Source organism: Astyanax mexicanus, chromosome 10, assembly GCF_023375975.1.
Source record: "Astyanax mexicanus isolate ESR-SI-001 chromosome 10, AstMex3_surface, whole genome shotgun sequence".
NCBI classification, from domain to species: Eukaryota; Metazoa; Chordata; class Actinopteri; order Characiformes; family Acestrorhamphidae; genus Astyanax; species Astyanax mexicanus.
Genome location: NC_064417.1, coordinates 45,072,959 through 45,099,585, shown reverse-complemented (window position 1 = coordinate 45,099,585; position 26,627 = coordinate 45,072,959). Strand labels below are relative to the sequence as shown.

The 26,627-nt window shown below is 39.1% G+C and overlaps 1 protein-coding gene across 1 annotated transcript in view; it reads left to right on the top strand.

The window, feature by feature from the left end:
• Positions 1–13,517, top strand: part of mtnr1ab (melatonin receptor 1A b) — a 38,533-nt gene extending 25,016 nt beyond the window's left edge. Inside the window, exon 2 of the mRNA XM_049484453.1 lies at positions 9,271–13,517. Within this exon, the coding sequence (XP_049340410.1) occupies positions 9,271–10,139 (869 nt within the window). The 3' untranslated portion in view covers positions 10,140–13,517. The remainder of the gene's footprint in view (positions 1–9,270) is intronic.
• The last annotated feature ends 13,110 nt before the right edge of the window (positions 13,518–26,627 follow it).

The following is a 26,627-nucleotide window of genomic DNA, read 5'->3' as shown; positions in this document are numbered from 1 at the left end:
AAAACTCTGCCTTACCCTGTGTACATTCACACTGTGTACATTTACCCTGTGTTCTGTGGACTCTGTATAGTGATATCATCATTATTGTGGGCAACATCTCATAATAATATATTTTGTTAGATGCCGTGTGGTTCCTACACCTAGAGCGTTCACCCTGGCAGACAGTCACAGAACCTGTAGTTTTTCTCTTGAGGGTGTGTTTGAGATTGTGTGTGTGGGCATGTATTGGCTGGTAGCATGCAGGATAATCTAGCAAGCTACTTAAAGAGCTACCCAATACTTTCTTCCAAGCTTCATTTTTCAGAGAATTTCCTCTGTATGTGTGAAAAAGAACAAGCTTTGCTTCTATGTTTAGAAGCGTACTGCTGAGAGTAGGAATGAAACCTGGGTACTGAGTGGTCCAGTGATCTAAAGCACTACCACTATGATCAGGGAATAGCTGGTTCGAATCCCGGTCATACAGCTTGCTATCAGCTGCCGGAGCCCTGAGAGAGCACAATTGGCCTTGCTCTCACTGGATGGTTAGATGGCGCTCTTTCCCCTCACCCCTATAAAGGGTGATGTTGATCAGCACAAGGCTGCGCCTGTGAGCTGATGTATCTGAACCGAGTCGCTGCACTTTCCTCCGAGTGCGCTGTGATACTACTCAGCAATGCTGTATCAGCAGTAGGGCTGCAACTAATGATTATTTTGGTAGTCGACTAATCTGATGATAATTTTGTCGATTGGTCGATTAGTCAGCGATTATTTCTGCCATGTTCTCCATCTCTAAAAACAGAAAAACAGCTAAACATGATATTTAAAAGGCATTTAAATGTCCACATGTTGTCCACATGACATTGTCGATTATATCGACTTATTGTTGCAGCTCTAATCAGCAGCAGTTTGAAAAGAGGAGAAGGATGATTTCACATGTGTCGGAGGAGGCGTGTGCTAGTCTTCACCCTCCTGGTGTTGCGCCATCACTAGTCATGGGGATATATAGCTGAGTAGCAGCTAAATGGATAGGACAATAATTAGCCTGGGTAAATTGGGAGAAATGGTCAAAAAATAAATATATAAAATATTTATATAAATTTGCCTGAATCCAATCTTTTACGTAATTTGTGACACAGATATGTTGTTGGTGTTGCATTGTAAACAGGAAAAAACACATTGAATGTGATATTTTAATTTCTGATCTGGGCCACTCAGTATCTAAAGGTTTACAGAAGTGTTGGAAGTCTTGCCTATGGACTCTTTTTGGTGTAGCGCACTATTTAGTCACTCAGACCAGGAACTGAACCTCAGTCTCCCATATGATGTCGTAGCTTATTGGCAGGCAGTGGTGTTATCCACAGACAGATTTTTTTAAGGAAGTAACACAGGCAGGGAGCGGCATTTTTTTTTTTTTTTGAGAACTAGTTATTAGTTAACACCTTACAGCTGGGCTGAAGCAATTAGAGTAAACTAAGCTTTAATAATTAATACAAATGATAAACAGCTTACAAAGCATCTGTCTGTTTACAATGATGAGAGTGATTAGAGGATTATATCACATATACCCACTCAGAGAGAGCAAGAGTAATTTTGCTTTCTCAGGGCTCCGACAGCTAAGGACAAGCTGCATGACAGGGATTCGAACCAATCAAAGAATCTCCCGATCATAGTGGCAGCACCTCTCTTGGTGCATATTTGATTGTATTAGTTAACACCTTACAGCTTGGCTGAAGCAATTAGAGGAAACTAAACTTTAATAATTAATACAAATGATTAACAGCTTACAAAGTCACTGCTTAAAATCACTTTTAGAAGAGACTTTTTTACTACATTCTGTACCACAGTATGTTAAGAATATCTGAAAGAATGCTTTTAACAAATCAGCGCATATAAAGCATTAAAACTTTTAAAAGTGGAGTTCTTTCCTTTTGAGAAATTACAGATAAAGAGTAAGATAGAGCTGGAGAAACTAAAAATGTCAGACTCAAATTTACAACAGCATCAGAAGACAAGTTTCAAAAAGTCATCATCATGTATGATAGACATCTTTCAGGACAACGCCATGAAGCTCAGCCTTAGGTCTGCTTACAGGTGAAGTGGCAGTAAGAAAGTCATTGCTAAGATGGAAAAAAAAAAAAGTTCACAGCTTGTGTTGGCAATGCAGTCCTACCAAAGGGCTACTAGTAGAATGGGGGTGTTCTAAAACCTTTGACCTGTAACATACAATTGGTCTGAATAATTTTTTGGGAAGGGATAATCAGTTTTGAATGCTAAATGCTTCACTGTGTCATAATGAATTTGCATTAGGTTAATAAGGAAAAATGGTCTGATCGCACGGCTGCGTTTACTTTATCCAGTGCATCCAGCACAGATCTCTGCAGAACATCTTCATACAGAGGACAGGGTCCGTCTTCAGTCTGCCAGGCTCAGCTCATTTATCAGCTGTGCACTCAGAAAGTCACTTCTTCACTCACGACCTCTAAAGATGGAGATGATGTCCACAGAGACGACCCAGAGTCACACTGGGGGGACCCCGCTGGGCGTTCCGGGCCGCCGCTCTAATGCGCGCCGCTCCCTGCTCTTCCCTCACATGGCTCGGGCTGAAAGGAGAACACAGCGGCCCCCAAAAGCCAGAAGATGTGCAGGGATGTCACTGCGAGAATGATTTGGAGCTACTGTTCTGGAAAGCTCTTCTGCTCTGATGATCGCCTGTAGCATCAAGCTAAATCCACTAAATCATGAATGCGTATACTTAGCAAACCCCGCAGCATTCCAGGAATCATGTCGCCCGGTCTGTCGCGGTGAGCCGGCTGACAGCGCGGTGACATGCAGGGAGAAAAAGGAAACTCGTGTTCGGATCAGAGCCGTGTTCTTTATCTGACAACAAGCCTCGGTCCAGAGCAGTAAAAACGCTTAAAAAACAGCATGTCTTTCTAAACGTTCCAAAAACTAAACCTCTCCCCAAGAAATCCACAGAGAGAAGGGTGCCCTGAACTAATGAGGAAGCCGGCACGACATTTCCCAACACTTTCAAATTTAAGCTCCCCCACAGCACCTCATGCCAATGAGGCAGTGAAACTGCTGTGATAATGTTATAACCACTTTATAGAAGTGTTGTAACAGTGTTGAAGCTTGGGTCCAGTGAGCTCTAAAGCACCACACGTTTTTTCACTAATGATCATCATTGAAAAATCATGTCTAGTTGAAAAAGCCACCGCCCCTTTTCGAACTGCTGCTGATGCAGCTCTACCGAGTATCATCACAGTGTGTTCCGAGGAAAACACAGCGACTTGGTTCTGATACATCAGCTCACAGATGTATCAGCCTTGTGCTGATTGACATCACCCTAGAATTGATGAGGGGAAAGAGCACCATCTACCCACTCAGAGAGAGCAAGAGTAATTTTTCTTTCTTAGGGCTCCGGCAGCTAATGACAAGCTGCATGATGGGGATTCGAACCAATCAAAGCAATATCGCGATCATAGTGGCAGCATTCCTCTTATTGCATAGTTGATTGTATGCACCAGTGGCAATATGACCAAATTAAACATCGGAAACATCTGCAAAACTTATAAAAGTGTTGATGATTAAGGTGTAATCTGTTTTTTAATGGTTATATTGTGTCCATACAGCATTGTATAAAGAGAATGTATATGTATATGTATATGACAGCGTGGGTACATGCAGGGAGACAAAGGAAACCTGTGTTTGGATCAGAGCCGTGTTCTATATCTGACAACAAGCCTCGGCCCAAAGCAGTAAAAACGCTTAAAAACAACACGTCTTCCAAAAAACGCTCTACATACAACCCAGGCCAAAATACTAAACCTCTCCCCAAGAAATCCACAGAGAGATCTGAACTAATGAGAAACCCGGCACGACATTTCCCAACACTTTCAAACTTACGCTCCCCCACAGCCCCTCATGCCAAACAGGCCGTGGTTCACAGAGACCAGTCACACCAGCTTATCAGTAATGAGGGAAGACAGACGGAGAAAGAGTTCCAGGTCAGCATCGTTCAGGTCGTACCGCATGCTTCTCGCTCCTGTAAGTGTCAGATCTGAGGTGAATGCCTGATCTGATCAGCTTTGGAGCTCTTAGCTGCTTCATTAGAGCAAAGTCACGACCTTTGCTAGTTTTGATCTCAGAAGTCAGGAGATATTACTTTTAGCGGGTTTTTGCCAATGAAATGCAATTCTGCAAGTGGTGCAATAACTCCATTTACAGTCAGTTCCCCTTCTGTTTCATCAGGAAGAATGATGATCCAGCAGCTGAACAGCAGATAAACCTAAAAGGTCTCATTCCATCATTTTGTCATTACATAACAATTTTTTATCATCAAGTTATTAGATTGATGTCAGACTTTCACACCTGATGCCAAAAGAGCTCCTGTCTCTCCCACACTCATCTTTACCTGCAATCTCCATTCTCTGGACTACGATACCCAGAATACACCACATACTGATGTCACTCAACCTCATGAGCATCCTGACCACCCCCCCCACCCTGCACTACACACCCCATACTTGCACTACTGTCCGACACACTTTAAATTCCCCAAGAACTGTAAACTTTAAGAACTTTACATACTCATTCACTTTACCAGCCTTAAAGCAGCACTAGGTAGGATTTCCTTGATTTTTAATCTTTTTAAATAAGTATAATTACAGCTTGAAACTCACTGCAGCGCTGCATTGAGGTGTAATAGGAGGAATAGCGGTGCTCTCGTGTCTGTGCCGGAGCTCCTCTGAGCTCAAACCAGACTCTGTAAGTTTTCCGAGGCGGCCGCGACCAACGCTCGCGAGAACTGCGACCTGCTTTCCGACCTTTAGTTCTAACAGTTCTACAAGGACTACTGGTTCATTCTTTACAAAGAGCACAAAATCTCAATCCTACCTAGTGGAGCTTTAAAGGGGACATGAAACATTTCAGTTTGTACAAGTTTTCTAAGGGATTAAATATAATGGAATTTATTTGGGGGGGAATTTTTATATAAAATGTTTACACACTAAATTATAATATATTTATGTTTGTTACGTTTGAGCTAGGGCGCCGCCATGTTGCCCGTGCAGCGCTGGTGACGTCACGAGGTTGGTTGGTTTAAGATCCCAGGCATATAGCTAGAGGAAAAGCGCTTATTGTATGTGGAGATTATGGATGAAGATGAAGCTGAACTAGGCTAACATGGAGCATTTACTCAGAGATCTTTCCTGTATAAACCTGAGCAGGACTTTTCAGATGCTTTTCTGAGAGCGAAGGGTTTTGGGAGTGTTTATTCTCTCTCTACGTGGAGCCGTGCAGAACCCTGCAGCGCGACCACAGCAGGTACTACCATCCAGTTAACCAGCTATTTTATATACATTTAGCTATTTAACATGTAAAGTCCAAAGTCTATTAAGACTGAATGAAACGAACATGATTTAAGTGGATATTGAAACACCAAGGCGCTGTTTGGTTGATAAACCGTTCAGTTTAGAAGTTATAAGGCTTACTGGGTAACGTTACTTAGCTTCATCTAGTTAGTGTTGGCTAGTTAGCTAGCGTTGGCTAGCTATAATAAGATAGCTAGCTAAGTAGCTAACGCTAGCTATGTTCTCTTTAAATTGTCATTTTATCTAGACTTTCGGTAACGGTACCTCTCGCTGCTCTGCTGGGTGAGCGCGTTGTTTGGCTCGTACAGCTGCTGCTCTCATAGTAACGTTACACATTCGGAAGGTCTGTACATCCCAGCTGATCAGAGGAAAAATAAAAAACGGAGGAAAAAAGCCTCGGACTGCAGCTTATTTATCCGGTGCTAATGCTCCTGACTCAAACCCCTCTCCTTCACATAGTCCTGGTCTAGAAAGTGCTCGCCACTAACCCCTAGCATTACAGCTAACTTGAGGATTCTCACGCTTCAGCGCTGCGAGCCCCCGCTGAAGGTATGAAAGTGAAAGTGAATATTTCTCATTCCTCACCCTATTAAATTTCACTACTCCCAGTATTACTACACACAGGGACAATACAAAAGTGCCCCCCCGATCTGCATTGAGTTTTGGTTTGGATTTTATGATCTATTGAGGATCTAAATTACGGTATTCTCATAGATTATAGTAGTGAGGCGTGCGAGAACCAACCTCGTGACGTCACTTTCAGCGCTGGGACAAGATGGCGCTGCCCTTACTTAAAAAAATGACATTTAGATTGCTTATTATTTTAATTCCGCTTCACTGACAACTGTTAAACTTATACAATTTGTTAGAGTGAAAATACATCTTGTGAATTATACTAAATACTTGAAGTGTTTCATGTCCCCTTTAAGCTATATACCATATTCTCACTACTGTTATATGGGTTCTATATATGCTGTCATTCATTCATCTCAATCACCATCAATATTGCACTATTGTCTTCCGTCTTACTTATGTCTATTGGATTTTTGTTGTATTGTACATATAGTGTCTCCCACTCTTTTATATTATATATCTTATTTCACCCCCCCACCACTACTACTAAATACTATGCATTTCTTTGGCAATAGACAGACCTGTTGAGAATTGTAGTCAGCACTTTAATTAAAGCACAAAGTAGGGTCAGGCTGCTTGGTTTTCACAGTGCAAACTTTTCACAAATTTCTCAGAAGGTTGACAGAGTTTGGTTAATTTTTGGGCATGGCTTTGGGGAGTTCTTTCCTGTTCACATATGCAAAAGATAATTGTGACCCACAACATTTATTTGCTCTAAAAACAATAGTGTTGTAATTAATTAAAATAGTTATTAGATTTAAAAAAGTAACCATATTGTATTATTGCGCCTGCTGCACAGGGGACCATCTGTTTGGGATTTAATTCCAAAAAACAATGTGCATGGGTCGTTTGTGTGGAAACGGTTTGGCTCAGCTCTATAGCTCTATCATCAGTGTGGTTTTTTTTACCATTTCTAAACCTGTCCTTGGGGAAGGAATGATAAAAGTAAAGTTTAAATCAGATGTGCTGCTAGTGGATTTGAACTACACAGCATGTTAAAAATGTGCAGTTCTAACTCGCATTTGTCCAGATTTTAACTGTTTAACTGACGTTACACAATACTGTATATTGGGGTGTACTTAAAAAAAGTAGATTAAAGTATACTAAGCATTATTACACTATAGTTCACTAAAGTGTTCTTGTAGCCACATTATTAATCAGTAAATTTAAAGAGTGATGAAATGGAACAACTTTTTTGTACTTATTATACTTTAATTGTATAAAAATAGTAGAAAAGTCTTACTTAAATTGTGCTAAGTGTACTTAACTGTACTAAAATGGAACTATTTTAAATATACTTAAGTAACTTTTAAACATACTACTTCATGTATGTAACCCCATATTTTAAATAAGCTTACAGTAAAATTGTAATACATTTAATAAGTATTACAGCAGTATCACTATTTTACAGTTATATAATAGTATATTAGTATATTAGCAGTTAATGTTAAATATTAGAATTAGAATTGATGTTAAATTGATGTAAAATATGCTTCTTGTTCCTGTCTAATGTAGGTAGCACACTTTTAGTATACTTCATTTGGTATAAAAAAAACATATTTTAACTAATTTAAATTTATATTTATATAAATATAAATATATTTATATTTTTATTTATATTTTTCTAAATATATATATTAAACACATTTTGGTAAAAATGTACAAAAGTATATTTGGAAATAATATTTTAGAAGTATATTGAATACATTGAACTAAAAATGTAATTCATAGTCTATTTATGTAAAATACACGATATTGAACCTTTTAAAAAGTTTGATCAAATTTTACTTTGAAACATTTGATGGAAGCAAAATATTAATGTACTTTAACTATAATTATGAATATATTTTAAGTAAGTACAAACTTAGACATTTCTCAATATGTTTTAAGTACAATTAAGTATATATATTTTTTCACCAGGGTAGCGAACGCTATAAACAGCAGAAAAAACACATGATGTTACGCAACAAAGCTATACCATAAGTGAGCGTGTGTTGAGAGGTAAAGTCCTGCTGTTTTGTATGTTGTTGATAGGGGAGCTGAACATCATGTGACAATAACAGGTGCAACTCAAATCCTTTTAATAGAGAAAGCAGCTGACAGACTTAGGGAAGATGTGACTTAATTAGATGAGATAAAGGTCATGCTATTAAAATACAACTGGCATCATCCATGAACAGACAGGATGTTCAGCAAGCACGCAGATCCTGTTTGGAAAAATGTCGTACAAACAGGAGGAATAAGGAAGTTATTTGTTTTCGTTGAACGGTCATTCTCTGTCATCATTATTTTTATTATTTTTTTATATCTCCACTATCAATCATGTAACAACTTAAAAGTGTTAATCCAAAACACTAATGATCCTATCCTATGCAACAGAGGTTACTCTTGATCTTCCTTTTCAGGGGCCATCCTAATGAGAGCCAGTTTCATCATAACAGTTCTGTTGATCTTTGCGACTGCACTTGAGGATACTTTCAGTTCCAGTTCTCGAAATTTGTTGGATTCACTGACCTTTTTATCTTTGCTTAGTTGAGTAGTTTTTGTCATAATATAGATTAGAACATTACTCAAGTAGAGCTATTCACTGTAACTTTACAACTGATGCTCTCAAACACATTAAGAGGACAAGACATTTAAGTAATTAACTCTTGATAAGTTCAGCACAGCTGTTAATTGAAAGCCTGAATCCCAGATGACTCTTCCTCAAAAAGCTGAGAAAATCCAGCCAAGATTTACAGTTTAGTTTAGTTTGGATACTAAGTTCCATAGTTTAGTATTAATCTACAATGTAGAACATTTTATAATAATAATTAAAAACACTGGTTTTAAGGTGTGTCCAAACCTTTGACTGGTACTGTACCTCAAAACATCTGTATATATGAGCATTCCCAAGCTGTCCCCTGATTTAGATACTACTATTCCATGACCTTTTGGTATGTCAGAGTTAAAATGTGTTTGGTGGGTACTTTAAATTTTTTTTTTTTTTTTTTGAGCAAGTCACACTAATAAGGAAACCAATGGGAATATATGTCTCTGACATATCTCACTCTTAAAAGTACTAAAAAAATGGAAGGAGATTTAGTTAAGAGTCACATATACAATACAAAATTAGAAGCACACAAATGTTGTAAGTGAACAGCCAAATATGGGACCATATACTGTACTTGCATTTATTTATTTATTTTTCTTATTTTGTTCCTGTATTTATAATGTCTCATTTTAAATAAATGTGGATTGACCAATCAGAACTGAGACTGATTTGTGTTTGTTTGTTTTTTCACAGGAAACATATTTGTGGTGAGCCTGGCAGTAGCTGACATCGTGGTGGCGGTTTACCCTTACCCCCTGGTGCTGATGTCCATTTTCCACAATGGATGGAACTTGGGCTTCGTCCACTGCCAAATCAGCGGCTTCGTGATGGGACTGAGCGTCATCGGCTCCATATTTAACATCACCGGCATCGCCATTAACCGATACTGTTACATTTGTCACAGCCTGAAATATGACAAGCTGTACAGCGATAAGAACTCCCTGTGTTACGTGCTCCTTATCTGGATGCTGACTGTGGTGGCGATAGTGCCCAACTTCTTTGTGGGCTCGCTGCAGTACGACCCCCGGGTGTACTCCTGCACCTTCGCGCAGTCGGCCAGCTCGGCCTACACCATCGCGGTGGTCTTCTTCCACTTCATCCTGCCCATCTTGATTGTCACCTACTGCTACCTGAGGATCTGGATCCTGGTCATCCAGGTGCGGCGGCGGGTCAAGCCCGAGTTTCGGCCCAAGCTGACGCCGCACGACGTCAGGAACTTCATCACCATGTTCGTGGTGTTCGTGCTCTTCGCCGTCTGCTGGGCGCCGCTCAACTTCATCGGGCTGGCGGTCGCCGTGGACCCCGAGCGGGTGGCGCCGCTCATCCCCGAGTGGCTTTTTGTATCCAGTTACTTCATGGCCTACTTCAACAGCTGCCTTAACGCCATCGTCTACGGACTGCTCAACCAGAACTTCAGGAGGGAGTACAAAAAAATCATCGTCTCGCTTTGCACCGCGAGGATGTTCTTCCCGGAGAGCTCGAACGAAGCCGTGGACAGGATGAAAAGCAAGCCATCCCCTTTAATGACGAACAATAACCAAGTGAAAGTAGACTCGGTATGAGCGCTCGGAAAAAAAAACTAAGGCTCAGGACACTGTGAACCAGAGATATACCAAATACTCCTCTCAGTAACTTCCAGACAAGAGTAAACCACAGTAAACGACGCTCTACAGTGTTAAAACCAGTATAGGCGCTATATTCAAACATACAGGGTGTACTTTCTTTAACTGTTCCTTTTTCAAAGATGCATTTACAAATATTCTGTCTCAATGTTTACAAGCATTTCATAACAGAGGGAAGATTGTGTATTTATTAAAAAATGTGTGACGTTTAGCATTGTTTCAATGCTAAGAATGCTCTATAGCTGTGTATTGGCCAGAACATGGAGATACTGTTGTGATATAATGTTGTGTCTAACAGACTGCTCTGTGCTGCTTTACTGTTCTCTCAGTTCTGATATTCAGTGAACAGATGCTTCAGGGGAGGCTTTATCTGTGGTCGAGAGAGTAAAGGGAGCTAATGCTGAGAGTAAGCCTGTGTGGATTACCCTGACTACAAACTGGGGATGCAACAAATATTGGCAACCAAAATGATTTGTCTGAAAATAACTAAAAAACACTTTCTGTGTTGGGACAAACAAGTGGAAAAAAATGTTTTGCAATATAAAGCGCACTTCAATTCCTTTGATTTTCCAAAGTATCGACAGTGCGCCTTATAATCCAGTGCACATTATGTATGAATTTTACCAGCCAGGTTATTATAAGGAGCAGTAAAGCCACTCCGCTGAAGTACAGCGTTATACAGGGGTTTCAGTGAAGTTTCTCCAGCACCAAGGCTAGAGCAGCATTAGCCGAAAACCACAGCGCTAGCTCTTTCGCCGTTCAGAGGTGAGTATATCAGACTGTAGTAACCGCTATCTGATACCACGCTGGCTTACTCTCAGTGTAGCGCTGTCAGGAGGCATTTACTAGCGCTAAGTGCTGCTGCTAACCACGGTTTAGCACTGCTGCTAACTGCACTGTTAAAATTAATAGAAATCTAAGCTTACTTACCCAAATAAGCAGTTTTTTGCTGAATTAGAAGGGAAACATGGCGACACCCTTGTTTCTTACTATTGTAGTTTAAAATGCGCCTTATAATCCGGTGCCTCGGATGTATGTATGAAAATACACCAGAAAAATGTCATATAGAAAATAAGAAAATGAGAAAATAGGTATTAATCATTGATAGTGTGCCATATAGTACGATGTGCCTTATCCCTGCAGGCATGTATCACTATTAGACATTATCCTGACCTAAATTTTTTGTCATCTGATGTCATGACTATCATTTAGCCTAAAATTAACATCTACTGATGTTGGTGTCCAGCTGGGATAGTACATAAAATATGGTAATTTGTACTGAACAATGTTGGTACGTCTGCTTGGGTAAAAAAAAGTAAGTAAATATTTTGAATTGTAGTTTTGTTAATGTTTTTCATTTAAAAGCAACACAAAAATACAATTATGCTCTTTAATATATGCAGTGGTGTAAAACTGGCAACATTAATGAACATCTGTATTCAGGTGTTGAATTCTCAAGCTAACCAACTAACCGTGGGTGTCACGTGGAGCGCCACACTGCTGTAGACCTCCTCAGTAAATGCGAAAGTGCACTATTGCAGCATTGCATGTTTTACCAACATTGCCAGCTGCCTGGTGAGTTTGGGCGCCAGTATACAGTGTGCACCATACTCTAATCTATGAGGGCTAGCGAGTTCCTGGAATTTGGCATGTTGCCTGACAAGATGGTACGTGACCAGATAATTGAGCTGTAATGTGAAAGTATGTGAGGCGTTATTACTATAGAATGACGAGTTATCCCGGCCTAAAGCCTTGACTATTGTCCTCACAGAGTTACTGTTAGCATTAGCTCACTTTAACAGGCTCTCGCTGCATCTCTGTTGCGCAATGCAGGCTCATTAATACTATGGAGTCGTTTCCCAGACAGCGATAAACTTAGTCTTTGACTTAACACACACAATATATATATATATTTATATATAAATATATATATATATATATATATATATATATATATATATATATATATATATATATATATTCAGCTGCTTCTAATTGCTGTTGATGCAGCATTGCCTAGCAGCATCACAGCGCACTCGGAGGAAAACGCAGCGACTCAGTTCTGATACATCAGCTCACAGATGCCTTGTGCTGATCAACATCACCCTAGAAATGAGGAGAGGAAAGAGTGTAATTTACCCACACAGAGAGAGCAAGGCTAATTGTGCTCTCTCAGGGCTCTGGCAGCTGATGGCAAGATGCATGACCGGGATTCGAACCAGTGATCTGCTGATCGTAGTGGCAGTGATTAGCCATATTCAAATACTAGATGGCATTAATCAGTAGAGAAATGGGACACACCCTATGTATTTTAGCTGAACAAAGACCCCCTAAAGAATCCTCAGAACATGTCAACTGAATAATCAAACGCCAGAAGAGTAATGCAGCACAGAGCATTCTGTTAGACCCAACAGATACTGTATGTAAGACAATACAGTACAATAGGAGTTACAATTGAATATATTGCACAATATATTGTGAAAATGTAAGCAAGATGATATATTGCGATTTTTTTTAAATCAAAGTTTATGAATAGAAACTGTTACCATATAAAAACACTATTATATGCATAAAATATGAGTAAAAGGAAAGTATTTTTTTTATGCAATCAGAACAAAGTACAACACTGCTGTCTAGTGGGCGGGGTTTAAACACAACACAAAATGATCCACTGTCTGATACCAATCTTTACATGTAAACTATTGCTATATGGAAGTATTGCTATATTAGTTTTGGAATATTGCATCGATTCTCAAAAACAAAAAATATTCATAATGCGTTTCTGAGAATCAACACAATATTGCAAGACATACTATCACAACAATTCCATATAATGTCAATATTTTCTTACAGCCCTAGAATCCTATCAAATCATATAGATTCATATAGATCTCAGTGTGGCCAGTAAGGTGGAGGAACATCTTATGAAGCACATGTATATTACATATATACATATGTATTCAACAAAGTGGTTTCACTGAAGAACTTGACTCAGATTCTTTCTCACAGTCTTAATAAAGGTTTCTCTGAAGCTCACACCAAAACCTGTTCCGACCAGATCAGCTATAAGCTACATTATTCCAGAGAGAGCCACTTCTTCAATGATGCCAACTACACACAGCAGCAGCAGCCAACAGGAAAATGCTGATTTGTTGAATGCAAACATCCAGCAGCTCCAGACTCCAGACCGTTGGATCTATTATGCAGACGTAATCTATTTTTGTTCGTTTTTTGGATGGGTCACCTCTCAATTTGTATAACCTTATCATATGTGTCATATTATATATGAAATAAAATGGCAGAATGCCTCAAGTGAAATATTTGTAGGCTCGTGCACCGTGGCAGGAGTCTATCATATGCTGGGAATATTCATCATCCTGAAAGACTGAACGTGTAAAGCCTAAGCGGGGCTTGAGGAGGGCTGATGGAGGGATGGAGGGGGGTTGGAGGAGGGATGAAGCGGGGCTGGAGGAGGGATGAAGTGGGGCTAGATGAGGAATGATGGAGGGATGGAGGGGGCTGATGGAGGGATGGAGGAGGCAGAAAGAGAGCTGGAGGAGGACTGATTGAGGGATGGAGGATAGCTGATGGAGGGATGAAGCAGGGATGGAGGAGGGCTGATCGAGGGGTTGGAGAGGGATGAAGTGGGGCTAGAGGAGGGATGATGGAGGGGGCTGATGGAGGAGGCAGAAAGAGAGCTGGAGGAGGGCTGATTGAGGGATGGAGGATAGCTGATGGAGGGTTGAAGCGGGGATGAAGGAGGGCTGATGGAGGGGTTAGAGGAGGGCTGGGGGACAGCTGAAGCGGGGCTAGATAAGGGATGATTTAGGGGGGGGCTGATGGAGGGATGGACGAGGCTGAAAGAGAGTTTTAGGAGGGCTGATTGAGGAATGGAGGAGGGCTGGGGGAGGCTGAAGGACGGATGAAGCAGGGCTGGAGGAGTGCTAATGGAGGGATGGAGGAGGGCTAGAGGATGGCTGATGGAGGGATGGAGGAGGCTGGACAAGGGCTGAAGTGGGGCTGGAGGGGGGATGGAGGAGGGCTGGAACAGGCTAAAGGAGGACTGATGGAGGGCCCATCAGCCCTTTATCAGACTGGAAGAGGGAGGAAAAGGAGGCTGATGGAGGGATGGAGGAGGGCTGAAGGAGGCTGTTTGTTTTTCAGATTAAATGCTGAGAGAATGCTGAAAATGTTCTGTCCATATTTCTGCATGGACCGGGTTCTGTGTGAAACTCTAAACACCTTTGCTGTGTCAAGTCCATGTTGGGAATTTGATAAAGTACATTATTGTTTACAACATATAAAAGCAACACGATTGAACAAACATATTCACTTGTCTGTTTCTTTTAAACTACCAAGAGATTTTTTTTTTCAGGTATTTCAGTGTACAGCTGCCTGTAATGCAAAGCTGTTGCAATTATGCAATTATAAGACAGCTGTACTCCTTAAAAAGTGTTACATTTTATGGAACTATCTGCCTAAAATCTATCCTTACAACATGTTGGGACATTTGGCCAAAGGAACATTACCAAACTCAATTTTTTCACAGGTGTTTTAATAGTTTTTTTTTCTTTTTTTCACAATTGCATAAAATAAGTATCCTAAATGTATTTGTGTCTTGCTTTTCCAGGAAAAAGCAGTTATAGAACCTTTACATTTCTATAAAACACTGAGCATTTCTAACATCATAGAACAGGGGTCGGCAAGTGTAATGGGAGGATTGCTACAGACTAGTAGCTCTCCAGCCCAGAGGGTTGTTGAACCCAATTGCAGAACGTTGAATTCAAAGCAGGTAAACCAAAGATGAAAGGAAAAATAAATAAATAAACACATCGCTCCTCACACGGGATCAAACCCGTGTCGTCAGGGTCGCGGTACACTATTACTGCCCCGGCTAGTGAATTAAGACACAGCTGGGAAAAAAACGGCCTTATTACATTACATTACATTACATTACATTTGGCAGACGCTTTTGTCCAAAGCGACTTACAATAGTTGAGTACAATGTAAAATAAGTTTAAAGGTAAAACATCTTTGGATAGGGATAAAAGGAGGACAAAGGGGAATAATAGGATAGAGGAGTGAAAGAGAGGAAGAAGGAAATGAGGATAGAAGTAGTTAGTGTGTTAGAGGTGTTAGGAGAGAAAGCGCTCTTTGAAGAGCTCTGTCTTCAGGAGTTTCTTAAAGATAGTGAGAGATTCTCCTGATCTGGTAGTGGAAGGTAGTTTGTTCCACCATTGGGGAACTCTGTATGAGAACAGTCTGGATTGCTTTGTGTGAATGTTTGGCAAAGCGAGGCGACGTTCACTGGAGGAGATAGGGAGATAGGGAGCCCAAGAACTGGCAGAAAAACAAGAATGGATGGAAACTAGAGTCACACCGAGCGCGACAGGGGAGGAATATAAACAAACAAAAAAAAAACAGACAGACAAGTGACTCCACAGAAATCACATACCGTACACATTCAATGCAGGAGGCCAACACACATACATTACAGATTAGTGGAGTGTTCTTTAATTTCTGTGGGACAATGACAAACGTCATGGGACTTGATACTTGTTTCATGACTTGTGGCATGTCAGTGTACATACAGCTCTGAAAAAAAAACTAAGAGACCATTTAAAATTATGAGTTTCTTTGATTTTACCAAATTGAAAATCTCTGGAATATAATCAAGAGGAAGATGGATGATCACAAGCCATCAAACCAAACAGAACTGCTTGAACTTTTGCACCAGGAGTAGCATAATAAAGTTATCCAAAAGCAGTGTGTAAGACTGGTGGAGGAGAACATACCAAGATGCATGAAAAATGTGTAAATCAGGGTTATTCCACCAAATATTGATTTCAGAACTCTTTATGAATACATCTTTATGAATATGAACTTGTTTTCTTTTCATTATTTGAGGTCTGAAAGCTCTGCAACTTTTTTGTTATTTCAGACATTTTTCATTTTCTGTAAATAAATGCTCTAAATGACAATATTTTTATTTGGAATTTGGGAGAAATGTTGTCTGTAGTTTATAGAATAAAACAACAATGTTCATTTTATTCAAGCATATACCTATAAATAGCAAGATCAGAGAAACTGATTTGGTTTCTTAATTTTTTCCAGAGCTGTATATCCTGTTATGAGCTATGTTGAATGCGTGTGCTATTAAGGAAATTATGGAGATATTTTTTATGAATGAGACAAAATTGACAGCAATAAAAATGACAATGGCTTCATGTACCATCTAACAGAAAAAAAACAGGAAAAAAATTATGGTCTGGACGGCTCACACAGAAGCAGATTTTAGGAACAAATGGACATGTTCTACAGATGCTGATGCTCCTACGGCACAGTGATGATGTCTCCTGTCGCTTGCTTTGAAAGCTTTCCAGATTTCAGGATATCCCATGGAGAATGAATTAGACGTGTTCGGCAGTTTCATTCATTTTTTTATTTATTTTTTTTGCATGTTTTTCTCTTTTTTACCCCAAAAAGGATCATTGTGGACATTGGCATAGATAATTCCTCCATGGCGTGAATCATCCCGTGCATCCTGGCCGTGCGCGGTGTAGTATTGCGGCGAGTTATTTTTAAGTGCAAGTCATGGGCTCTAAACGTTGACCCGCTTCCGTGCCCACGGACGGTTATTTCTGGGCACAGAGCTGAAAGTGTCTCTAAATCTGAGGAAGCTGAAGTAATTGCATTTGTCTCTGAACTGCTTTGACAAATGATCATGCTTTCTTTGAAGCACCGTACCCCCTCCCACCTCAGCACCTCCACACACACACACACATACACTTCTTTTTTTTCTCAGGCAGCTCAAATCCATGCCCTTCTCGCCCCCATCTCACGTTCTCCTTAATGAACTTGAAAAGATTAAATAAGCGCTTAGAGGATGAGCAGCGGTGGAGTCACCCCCCGTCCGAGGAGAGTTTTTACTGCAATTTCATCATGATGACATATTTTAGCCCCATGTGAGCAAGCTCTGGCTCTAAGAGTGTATGGCTGCGAGTAGAGAGAAATAGCATTATGGTCAGGTGGTCAGAATACAGTAAGTTTAAATCTCGGGTCATGCTGCGTCAGCATCAGCAGCCAGAGTCTGAGAGAGAGCACAGATGGCTTTCTCTCTCTTTGGGTGGGTAGATGTTAGAGGGTGCTAGATTCCACTTCAACATTTTTTTATTGTAATTTATTCTAATTATATTGTACTTCCTGTGGTAAACACATAGTTTAAATCTCGGGTTATGCTGCGTCAGCATCAGCAGCCAGAGTCTGAGAGAGCACAGATGGCTTTCGCTCTCTTTGGATGGGTAGATAATAGATGATGCTCTTTCCTCTCATCACTCCTCTTATGATGCTGACTGGCACATTTGTCTGTGGGCTGATGTATAAGGGTTGAGGATGCAGCACTTTCCTATGAGAAAGTAATGATGCTTAATGATGTTGGATAAGTAGCAGTTTAAAATGAAGCAATGGCTGACTCACTCACTGACTCCTGTAGTGTCGGGAGCATTGCTAGTGATCAGGTGAGTGCTAGTATGTTGGTGGGTTAACTGGCTCAGCTAAATTGGGAAGAACATTGGGCAAATAAAATGAATAAATATAAAAGGCTAGATCACACTTCAAAAAAATAAGTAATGGATGACTGTGGATCTTTGCATGTAATTACCATGTAATAAATACTAGGATATAATGCCTCAGAGTCAATATGGTCCATATCCTACATTTTTCTTGTAATTTATTCTTTATTTCCTACTTCTCATGTTCCAATATTATCTTACAACTTCTTATCCTCTTATTTTGTGGTCAGATTTGCAATGGGCCCAGAGCCAACACAAAGTTGAAATCTTGGGTTAAGCTGCGTCGCCATCAGCAGCCAGAGTCCGAGAGAGCACAAGTGGTTTTCTCCCTCTTTGGGTGGGTAAATGGTAGATGATAGAGGGTGCTCTCTTCTTTCATCACTCCTATTGTGACGCTGAATGGCACATTCTTCTGTTGGCTGATCTATCAGTGTTGAAGATGCAGCACTTTACTCTGAGAACTTAATGGTGCGTAATGATGCTGGATTAGTAGCAGTTTGAAAAGAAGCAATGGCTGACTTTGCGTGTATTGGAAGAGGCGGCTATTAGTATCCTGACCCTCCTCCGCTAGTGTTGGGAGCGTTGTAGGTGATCAGGAGGGTGCTAGAATGTTGGTGGGTTAACTGGCTCAGCTAAATTGGGAAGAGAATTGGGCAAATAAATAAATTAAATGTATAAATTAATACATATAAAAGGTTAGATCACTTGTTTGTTTAATATCAAAACAAAAAGAATGAAGTGATGGATGAATGTGGATCTTTATAAACTCTAAAATTCCCACAATCTTCTGACAAAGCCTGGATCTTGTTCCTGGTTTGCATGTAATTACTATGTAATAAATACTAAGATACAATGCTTTAAAGTCAAAACGGTCCATATCTTACATTTTTCTTGTAATTTATTCTTTATTTCCTACTTCTTGTGGTCCAATAATATCTATTTTCAATGGCAAAATGTCCATCCAACTTTTTATCCTCCTATTTCCTGGTGAGAGTTGCAATGGGCACAGAGCCAACGCAAAATAATTTGGGCAAAACCAAATTTGGCACCAGTCCATCACAGGGTACCCCACACATCCATTAATTTACACCTAGTGGGCAGTTTAGCGAATCCAGTTCACCTACCGGGTGATTTTGAGAGGTGGGAGGAAAACCAGAGTACCTGGACGAAAACAGACAGTGGGTCCAGTAGGAGTGCAAAGCAGGGATATCCCTCAACAGGGCAGCCATGCATTGCAGGGTACCACAAACACCTATTTACACATACACACACACACAGACACACACACACACACACACACTGGAAAACCGAAGAGCCTGAAAAATGCATCAGTGATTCTGAGTCTGCACAAAATCATTGGTCACAAGGCAGGAATTCCTCCCAAACATTTACACACATATACATATAATACAGCTCTGGACAATTTTTTGGAATAAACTCACTGAGAATTAATATCAACTCATTTTAAGTGTATATATGCGTGACCAGCGAATACACTCTATTACAGAGTTAAAGTAACTCTTTTCTGGGAGTTGGCCTTTTAACTCTGTTCAGGAGTTAAATCTGAACTGTTGTTGGAGTTAAAATATTTATCCCATCTAAATTAAAATACAGCTCTCAGCTGGAGTTCATTTTACCATGAACTCTTTCACAGTGTTAACAAGTAATGCAAAAAAAATATTATTAATATAATATTAACTAATATTATAAAAAACATTGTAATATTTTAAAACCCTGGAATATTTAGGATCATGACAACAAAAAGCATCATTACTGATTACAATAACAATTTCCAACTCAACAAGTGTATGACAGTGTATATTTTTTCATTGCATGTCAAATTTATTCATGCACTGCAGCACTTTGTCACTATGTACAGTATAGAAAATGGTAGCTTGCTCTTATAGCCAACAACACGTCAGCTAGGCAAGCAAACATTAAATAAAATATCATGAAATACCTTATGGATAGTAGCCTAAGTAGGCAAGACTACACACTTATGGTAAGCTGGGATTGGGGACATGCCCATTAGAGAGTTCAGTCATTTTTCAATTGCACAGATGTTATCAGTAAGGTGGGCAGTTCTCTGAGTGTGAGAGGCGGTATTCAGTGTGAACCTGCTTAGCATGGAGTAGTAGCAGAGCTGGCATTCACAGCTGTTGTAATTATATCTGTTATAAATCAGGTTAAACTGCACCTGAACAGCCGTATATCTCAAACATGTGGAGTATTTTTTATATTGGTGGTCGGATCAAGATTAGATCATGTTCTTACCACAAACTAACCACTCCAAAGCTGGTTTGGAACCAGACCAAGACTTCCTCCTCCTATGGATATCAGTGTGGATGATTTGGTCTAAACCCAAGTATGATTATTGTTTTCTCACCTGCCAAAATGAACTGTAGTGAGGGTGAAAATAAACCCAATAGCAAACAGATTGTCAGGGTGCAGGCAGGAAGAGGATGCAGAGGCAGACGCAAATGCGAGAATATTTATTAAATAATAAACGAACAAACTAAAACAAACAAACAACTGAAACAAAACTGAAAACGAGGAACATAGAGAACACAAAAAAACACTGGGAACAAGGGAACGACCTAACAGTCGTAAAATGAACAAAAACCCACTAAGTAACACTGACAACAAAGGAGCTTAAATATAGACACATGGAGGGAAAGGGACCAGGTAACACCTGGGAATATTAATTGTGAGGGGCGGAGCTACAAATAAACACAGTTGACAACAGTTAAGGTAGAGACGTGGACCAACACAGGGCAGGGGCGGAGCTACAGATAAACAAAAACAGAGCACATGGGGAAATGACAAGGAGAGAAAGAAAAACTACATGGAAACAGGACAAAGACGTGACATGAATCTAAAAGTGCTTAGTGTGAAATAGTGTGAAAATACCCATAGAAAGAACGAAAAATAATTGTGTGGAGTGGCCCTGTAAAATGTAAGCGCTCCACCTCTAATGTAATTTTACTTTGTTGTGGAGACACAGGGCTAAATTACAGCAGTGACGGCACACTGACCTTGCTGTTTAGACCAGAAGGCAGCTGTGGAACCCCTTCCACTGTCCTTCATTGGTCTTTTGATTGGAGCGAGGCCTTGCATGCCAAAAGTCTTGATCATTATTGTTTAAACTTATCGCTTTAGTCCGGCTGTGCATCCGAAAACCCCATGGCAGCCTGGCTCGGTGATGGTATGTTGGGCAGTGTTGCGTGTTTGTGGACAATGTGGCCTTGTTGTGCTGACTGGCCTAAAGAGAGAGGAAAGAGAGAGGCGCTAGTATGGAAAACCCAACATGGCCATTTCTCTAGGCCTCCTCAGATCCCTGCCTCAGCAGATTGGTAACGTCTATTGTTTATGTGCTTTTGGATGAGGGAAATGAGGGCAGCGTACAGTATGGGCACAAGAGAATCTGTGTAAGTGTGTGTGTGTGTGTGTGTGTGTGTTAATATGAATGTGTGAGCAGCAGTCTTCAAAGGCAAGATTCTACTATCAGCAACTTTCATTCCAACCTGAAGCCATGAGAAGGCACCAAGAACAATGGCTTAGTCTTCTGTGGAACCAAAAACATTATTGTTCCATAATTGAGTTAGCACAGTCCGTGTTTTGTGTTTGGATAAGGAAAGAGGTTCCGCACAAGAGGAAGTGTGTTCAGCTCTTCAGGCCTTCCAATCTACATCCCATTTTAAACCCCAATCTCAGAAAGAATCTCCCTCTGGATCTGCATCTCCAGCAAACAGCAAGAATGATATGACCTACTTTTCCGTTTAATGCCAACATTTATATTTCTTTCCTTTACGCCTGGTTTCCTCTCGTTAGCTCATTCAGCCATTAGCGAGAATGGAATTACATTGGTTTATTGTGCAGTCAGTCATGAACCCAATATGATTTCCCACAGATTATTCCAATAAATGGAATCACAGAACTGTTAAAATACTTGGAATATTAGAAATGCTGAAAAAAAAAAACCCTCACAGCCAGTCTTTATTAAGATTAAGTTTGTTTCAGATTGTCATGGTGGGGCAGAACTCATATAGACACATACAGATGTAAATCAAAATATTCTTTATTTACAAAAGTATAAGACAGAGAGATGGTCAAAAAAGCAAGGTTGATACCAGTAAACAGCGGTAGCAATGATATAGCATACCAGAAATGGGAAACAGTCCACAGGTCATACACAGGCAGGGTAGTATCAGAAGACAGGCAAAAATCAAGGTCATAAAAAATACAAAGCTGATAAAACTAAGACCCCCTAAATAGGGCCTAACACAGCTGATTAGAATTCCGGTGATTTGCTTCCTGGAGGGGTCATGTGCAGTGTCATGTGATCGGGACTGGGTGTGATGTCAGTGTGTGGTGCATCCTGGGCAATTTAGTCCAATTTAGTCGCGAGCTTCACATTTGCGTTTGTGAGAAGTTAATTTACTCACGCAAAATGCTAAAACATGCTGGTTCATTTTTTTCACATGGTATTTTTGCGCCCCCGACTTTTGACCTTGATGTGACGCCATAGTTTTCAGCTGTGTGTGATTAACTTTGTGTATTTAAGCCAGGCTATTTCATATGTTTTCCGCGAAGTATTGCCACTGTTATCCAGGGGCATACCGAGTGTTCTATTCCTGTTTGTATCTTAATGTATGACCCGTTTTTTTCTCGTTTCTGACTACCTTTTTGACTTGTGCTTTCAGCTTTGTTTACATTGTGCTCTTCCATTCTTTTTTCCGACTCTATTTCTGGTTCAGGTTTATTCCTTTGTCTGGTGATTTGGCTTCAATGCTTAGGTAAACTCTCTCTCTGGTTCTGACCCTCGCCTGTGTAATGATTATGCTTTCTTACGTTTTTGCCCTTTATATTAACGCCTCATCTCATTTTTACTGCATGTGTCTGACTCCAGTCTGTAACGTTACACCTGTTCTGAAAAAAATACTGTTTTCAGTTACTGTCTACTGTACAGTACAGGCCAAAAGTTTGGACACACCTTCTCTTTTTTAATGTGTTTTCTTTATTTTCATGACTATTTAGATCATAGCATCAGAACTATGAATAATCACATGTGGAGTTTTATGTACTTAACAAAAAATGAGCTGGCCTCCACAGTCACCGGACCTGAACCCAATCCAGATGGTTTGGGGTGAGCTGGAGCACAGAGTGAAGAAGGCAAAGGGGCAACAAGTGCTAATAAACACCTCTGGAAACTCCTTCCTTCAAGACTGTTGGAAAACCATTTCAGGTGGCCACCTCTTGAAGCCCATTGAGAGAATGATGCCAAGAGTGTGCAAAGCAGTAATCAGAGCAAAGGGTGGCTATTTTGAAAAAAAAAATATATAAAGAATATAAAACATGTTTTTTTAGTTATTTCACTTATTTTTGTTAAGTACATAAAACTCCACATGTGTTCATTCATAGTTTTGATGCCTTCAGTGAGAATCTACAATGTAAATAGTCATGAAAATGAAGAAAACGCATTGAAAAAGAGAAGTACTGTACTGTACATCTGCTCAAGTTGGCAAGTTGGCCATTCTCTTACACAATGGAAATAATTAAATAAATGAGATAAGCTGCTCAAACAACTAAAGCAGCCTAAGCAGTTTTTGAAGTTCTTGAACTTTTACAAAACTAAAAAATTACACAAAGGGAAGAATGGTAGAAGCATAGAAACACCAGAATGCAGCACAACAGAAAGAGAGACAGAAAGAGCTGATTGTGAACGAGGCGATGCTGCCTAAAGAATAACTCTGAGGCATTCTCTAATGAGCAATATGGCGCTTTGCACACTAAACCTGCCAGCAGAGATTCCTGATGCTGGAAGCTGCTACACCCCTGAAACCACGTGACCTGTAGAGAATATATAAATGCATATATCCTTAAATAGCCTTTCATATGACTTCAGCACTCCCTGAAAAGCCAATATTTCCTCAGCTTTGTAAACACAGGGCATCATCTCATCAGGTGACGGGAGACTCAACTCTGCTGCAAACAGCAAACACTGAATTCACCATTTACTGTTTCCATCTAAACTGCAAACATCACGTCTTATCAATAATTAAGTGACAATCTATTCTCTTAAAAAATAAAGCTGGAGAGATTCACAATCAGAATACGTTATTAACCCTTGTGTGGTGTTCGGGTCTGTGGGACCCGTTTTCATTTTTCATCAAATGATACAAAAAAATATTTTTTCTAACTCAAACTCATTGGCATTGGCTCATTTTTTGTGAAAAACATATATCAAAACACATTTTCGATAAACACACACTGTACACCCCCCCCCCCCCCCCCCACACACACACACATTCATATTACATACAGTATGTTTGGCCAAGGGCTAATAAACATTGCTTCATTTGTAAATTTGAAACTAAACAAATTTTCTACTCATATCTTGAGTTTAATTCATTTTCTTTTACATTTTATTAAAAAAACTAATAAAAAAAGAGTAGCACTTTTTGAAAGAAATGTAACATAAGAAAGATAAAGGGCAAATATTAACCATGTAAGCTGTTTATATTGCTTGCAATTTAGGTGAAGCAAGCATGTGTAAATCATTTTAATGTAAAATTGCTTAATTTTGCTGAATTAAATACAAGTAACAAAGTAAACGAGTAACAAAAATATGAACACCACACAAGGGTTAATCCCAGAGGGAAATTGCGGTTGTTACAGTAGCACCCATTCATGAAATATATATATATATATATATATGTTAAGAAAGAAAGAAAGAAAGAAAGAAAGAAAGAAAGAAAGAAAGAAACACAATAAATAATAAAGTTAAAATAGATTTAAAAATACAATAAAAATAAAAATATTTATACCTATTAAACCCTATCACTACTGCACCTATGATCACTATAGTCGGCCATTGAAACATTCTGTAGTTAATGGATAATTTTCTAAAGAATCAAATGGTTTATTCTGTAACACTTTCTATGCATGTCATCTCTATTAGATTCTAAAACCACCTTCATAATATATTATAATGCATTCATAAGGCATTATAAACATGCCTATAAATATTTATAAAAATACATAACCCATTATAGAGTTATAGTATTATAGTGTATAGCTGTGCTTATGATATTTATGTTAAAATAGTATATCTGTATTTACTGTTAATAATCTAGTCCCACAATGAACGTCTGTCACTTTACTTAGAGCGCACAAAGACCTGTTATAATACATTATAACTGACTATAACTAATATTATATTCAAGACAAGTATAATTCATGAGTGGTTAAAAATATATTTAAGCTGAGACTGAGTGTCTTGGTATTGACGTGTAACATGTTATAAACACAGCTATTAATGCATAATAATCACAGTTCATGATTCATAATAAACATGGCTTTGATGAATTACACATTTTTTAAATATTTATAGCCATGTTTATAATACCTTATGAATGCATTATAATGTGCTATGAGTATGTTTATAGAGTCTTATAGGGATTTAAAGAATTTAAAGCAAGTGTTACCGTTTATTCTTTAAAGGGTTTATATTGTGAATTTGTTTTTTATTTGACTTATTTAAAGTAGAAAAGTCTCCCAGACTATGAAGGAACACATTAGGCTCTGATGAACTGATCATGTGTAACCAAGGTAACTCCTGGTCTTCCTTTCCTGGGCAACCCTGATGAGAGCCAGTTCCATCATAAAATTTTGATGGGCTTTACAACTGCACTTGAGGATACTTTTAAAGTTCTTAAAATGTTTTGGAAGTCAGAAAAAAATAAATTTTGGTGAAACAACAATGATACACATCCAATCCGTGTATCATTCGTTCATTTGATATTCAATTGAGAATCAAAATCGGAAAATTAAAAAACCAATTCGTTTTTTCGTTTTTGAATATAATACCAAAAAACGAATAACGGCTTGTATTTTGTATTTTTATTTGGTTATCCAAACAAAAATTGGAAATTTAAAAAACGGACCAGGAGCCGAATTTGATTTTGATTTTGAACTTGACCCATTTGTGTGCCCCGGAAGTTACTGATTTGTTTATTCTTGGTGGGTTTCTGTTGCGCGGGAGTTCACTGCAGTGTTATCTACACAGTCTGTATTGCTGTAGGCTTTGGATGGAGTTGAGGATGGAGAGTTTTATCTTGTTCAGAGGAACTAAACGCGTTGCAGTGAAAGAAGACGATATGACAACAGAAAAAATCGGCAGGATCTTTCAGGTGTTTGTCTAACGTTCCGTAGCTAAATGTCATATTTAGTAGGCGGCAATTCACAGAATAACATTAACTAAATATGACATTTAGCTACGGAACGTTAGAAATCAAAATCAAAATCAAATTCGGCTCCTGGTCCGTTTTTTAAATTTCCAATTTTTGTTTGGATAACCAAATAAAAATACAAAATACAAGCCGTTATTCGTTTTTTGGTATTATATTCAAAAACGAAAAAACGAAAAAACGAATTGGTTTTTTAATTTTCCGATTTTGATTCTCAATTGAATATCAAATGAACGAATGATACACGGATTTACATGGTTAATATTTGCCCTTTACCTTTCTTATGTTACATTTCTTTTAAAAAGTGCTACTCTTTTTTTATTAGTTTTTTAATAAAATGTAAAAGAAAATGAATTAAACTCAAGATATGAGTAGAAAATTAGTTTAGTTTCAAATTTACAAATGAAGCAATGTTTATTAGCCCTTGGCCAAACATACTGTATGTAATATAAATGTGTAGGGGGGGGGGGGGGGTGTACAGTGTGTGTTTATCGAAAATGTGTTTTGATAAATGGTTTTCACTAAAAATGAGCAAATGCCAACGAGTTTGAGTTAGAAAAAATATTTTTTTGTATCATTTGATGAATAATGAAAACGGGTCCCACAGA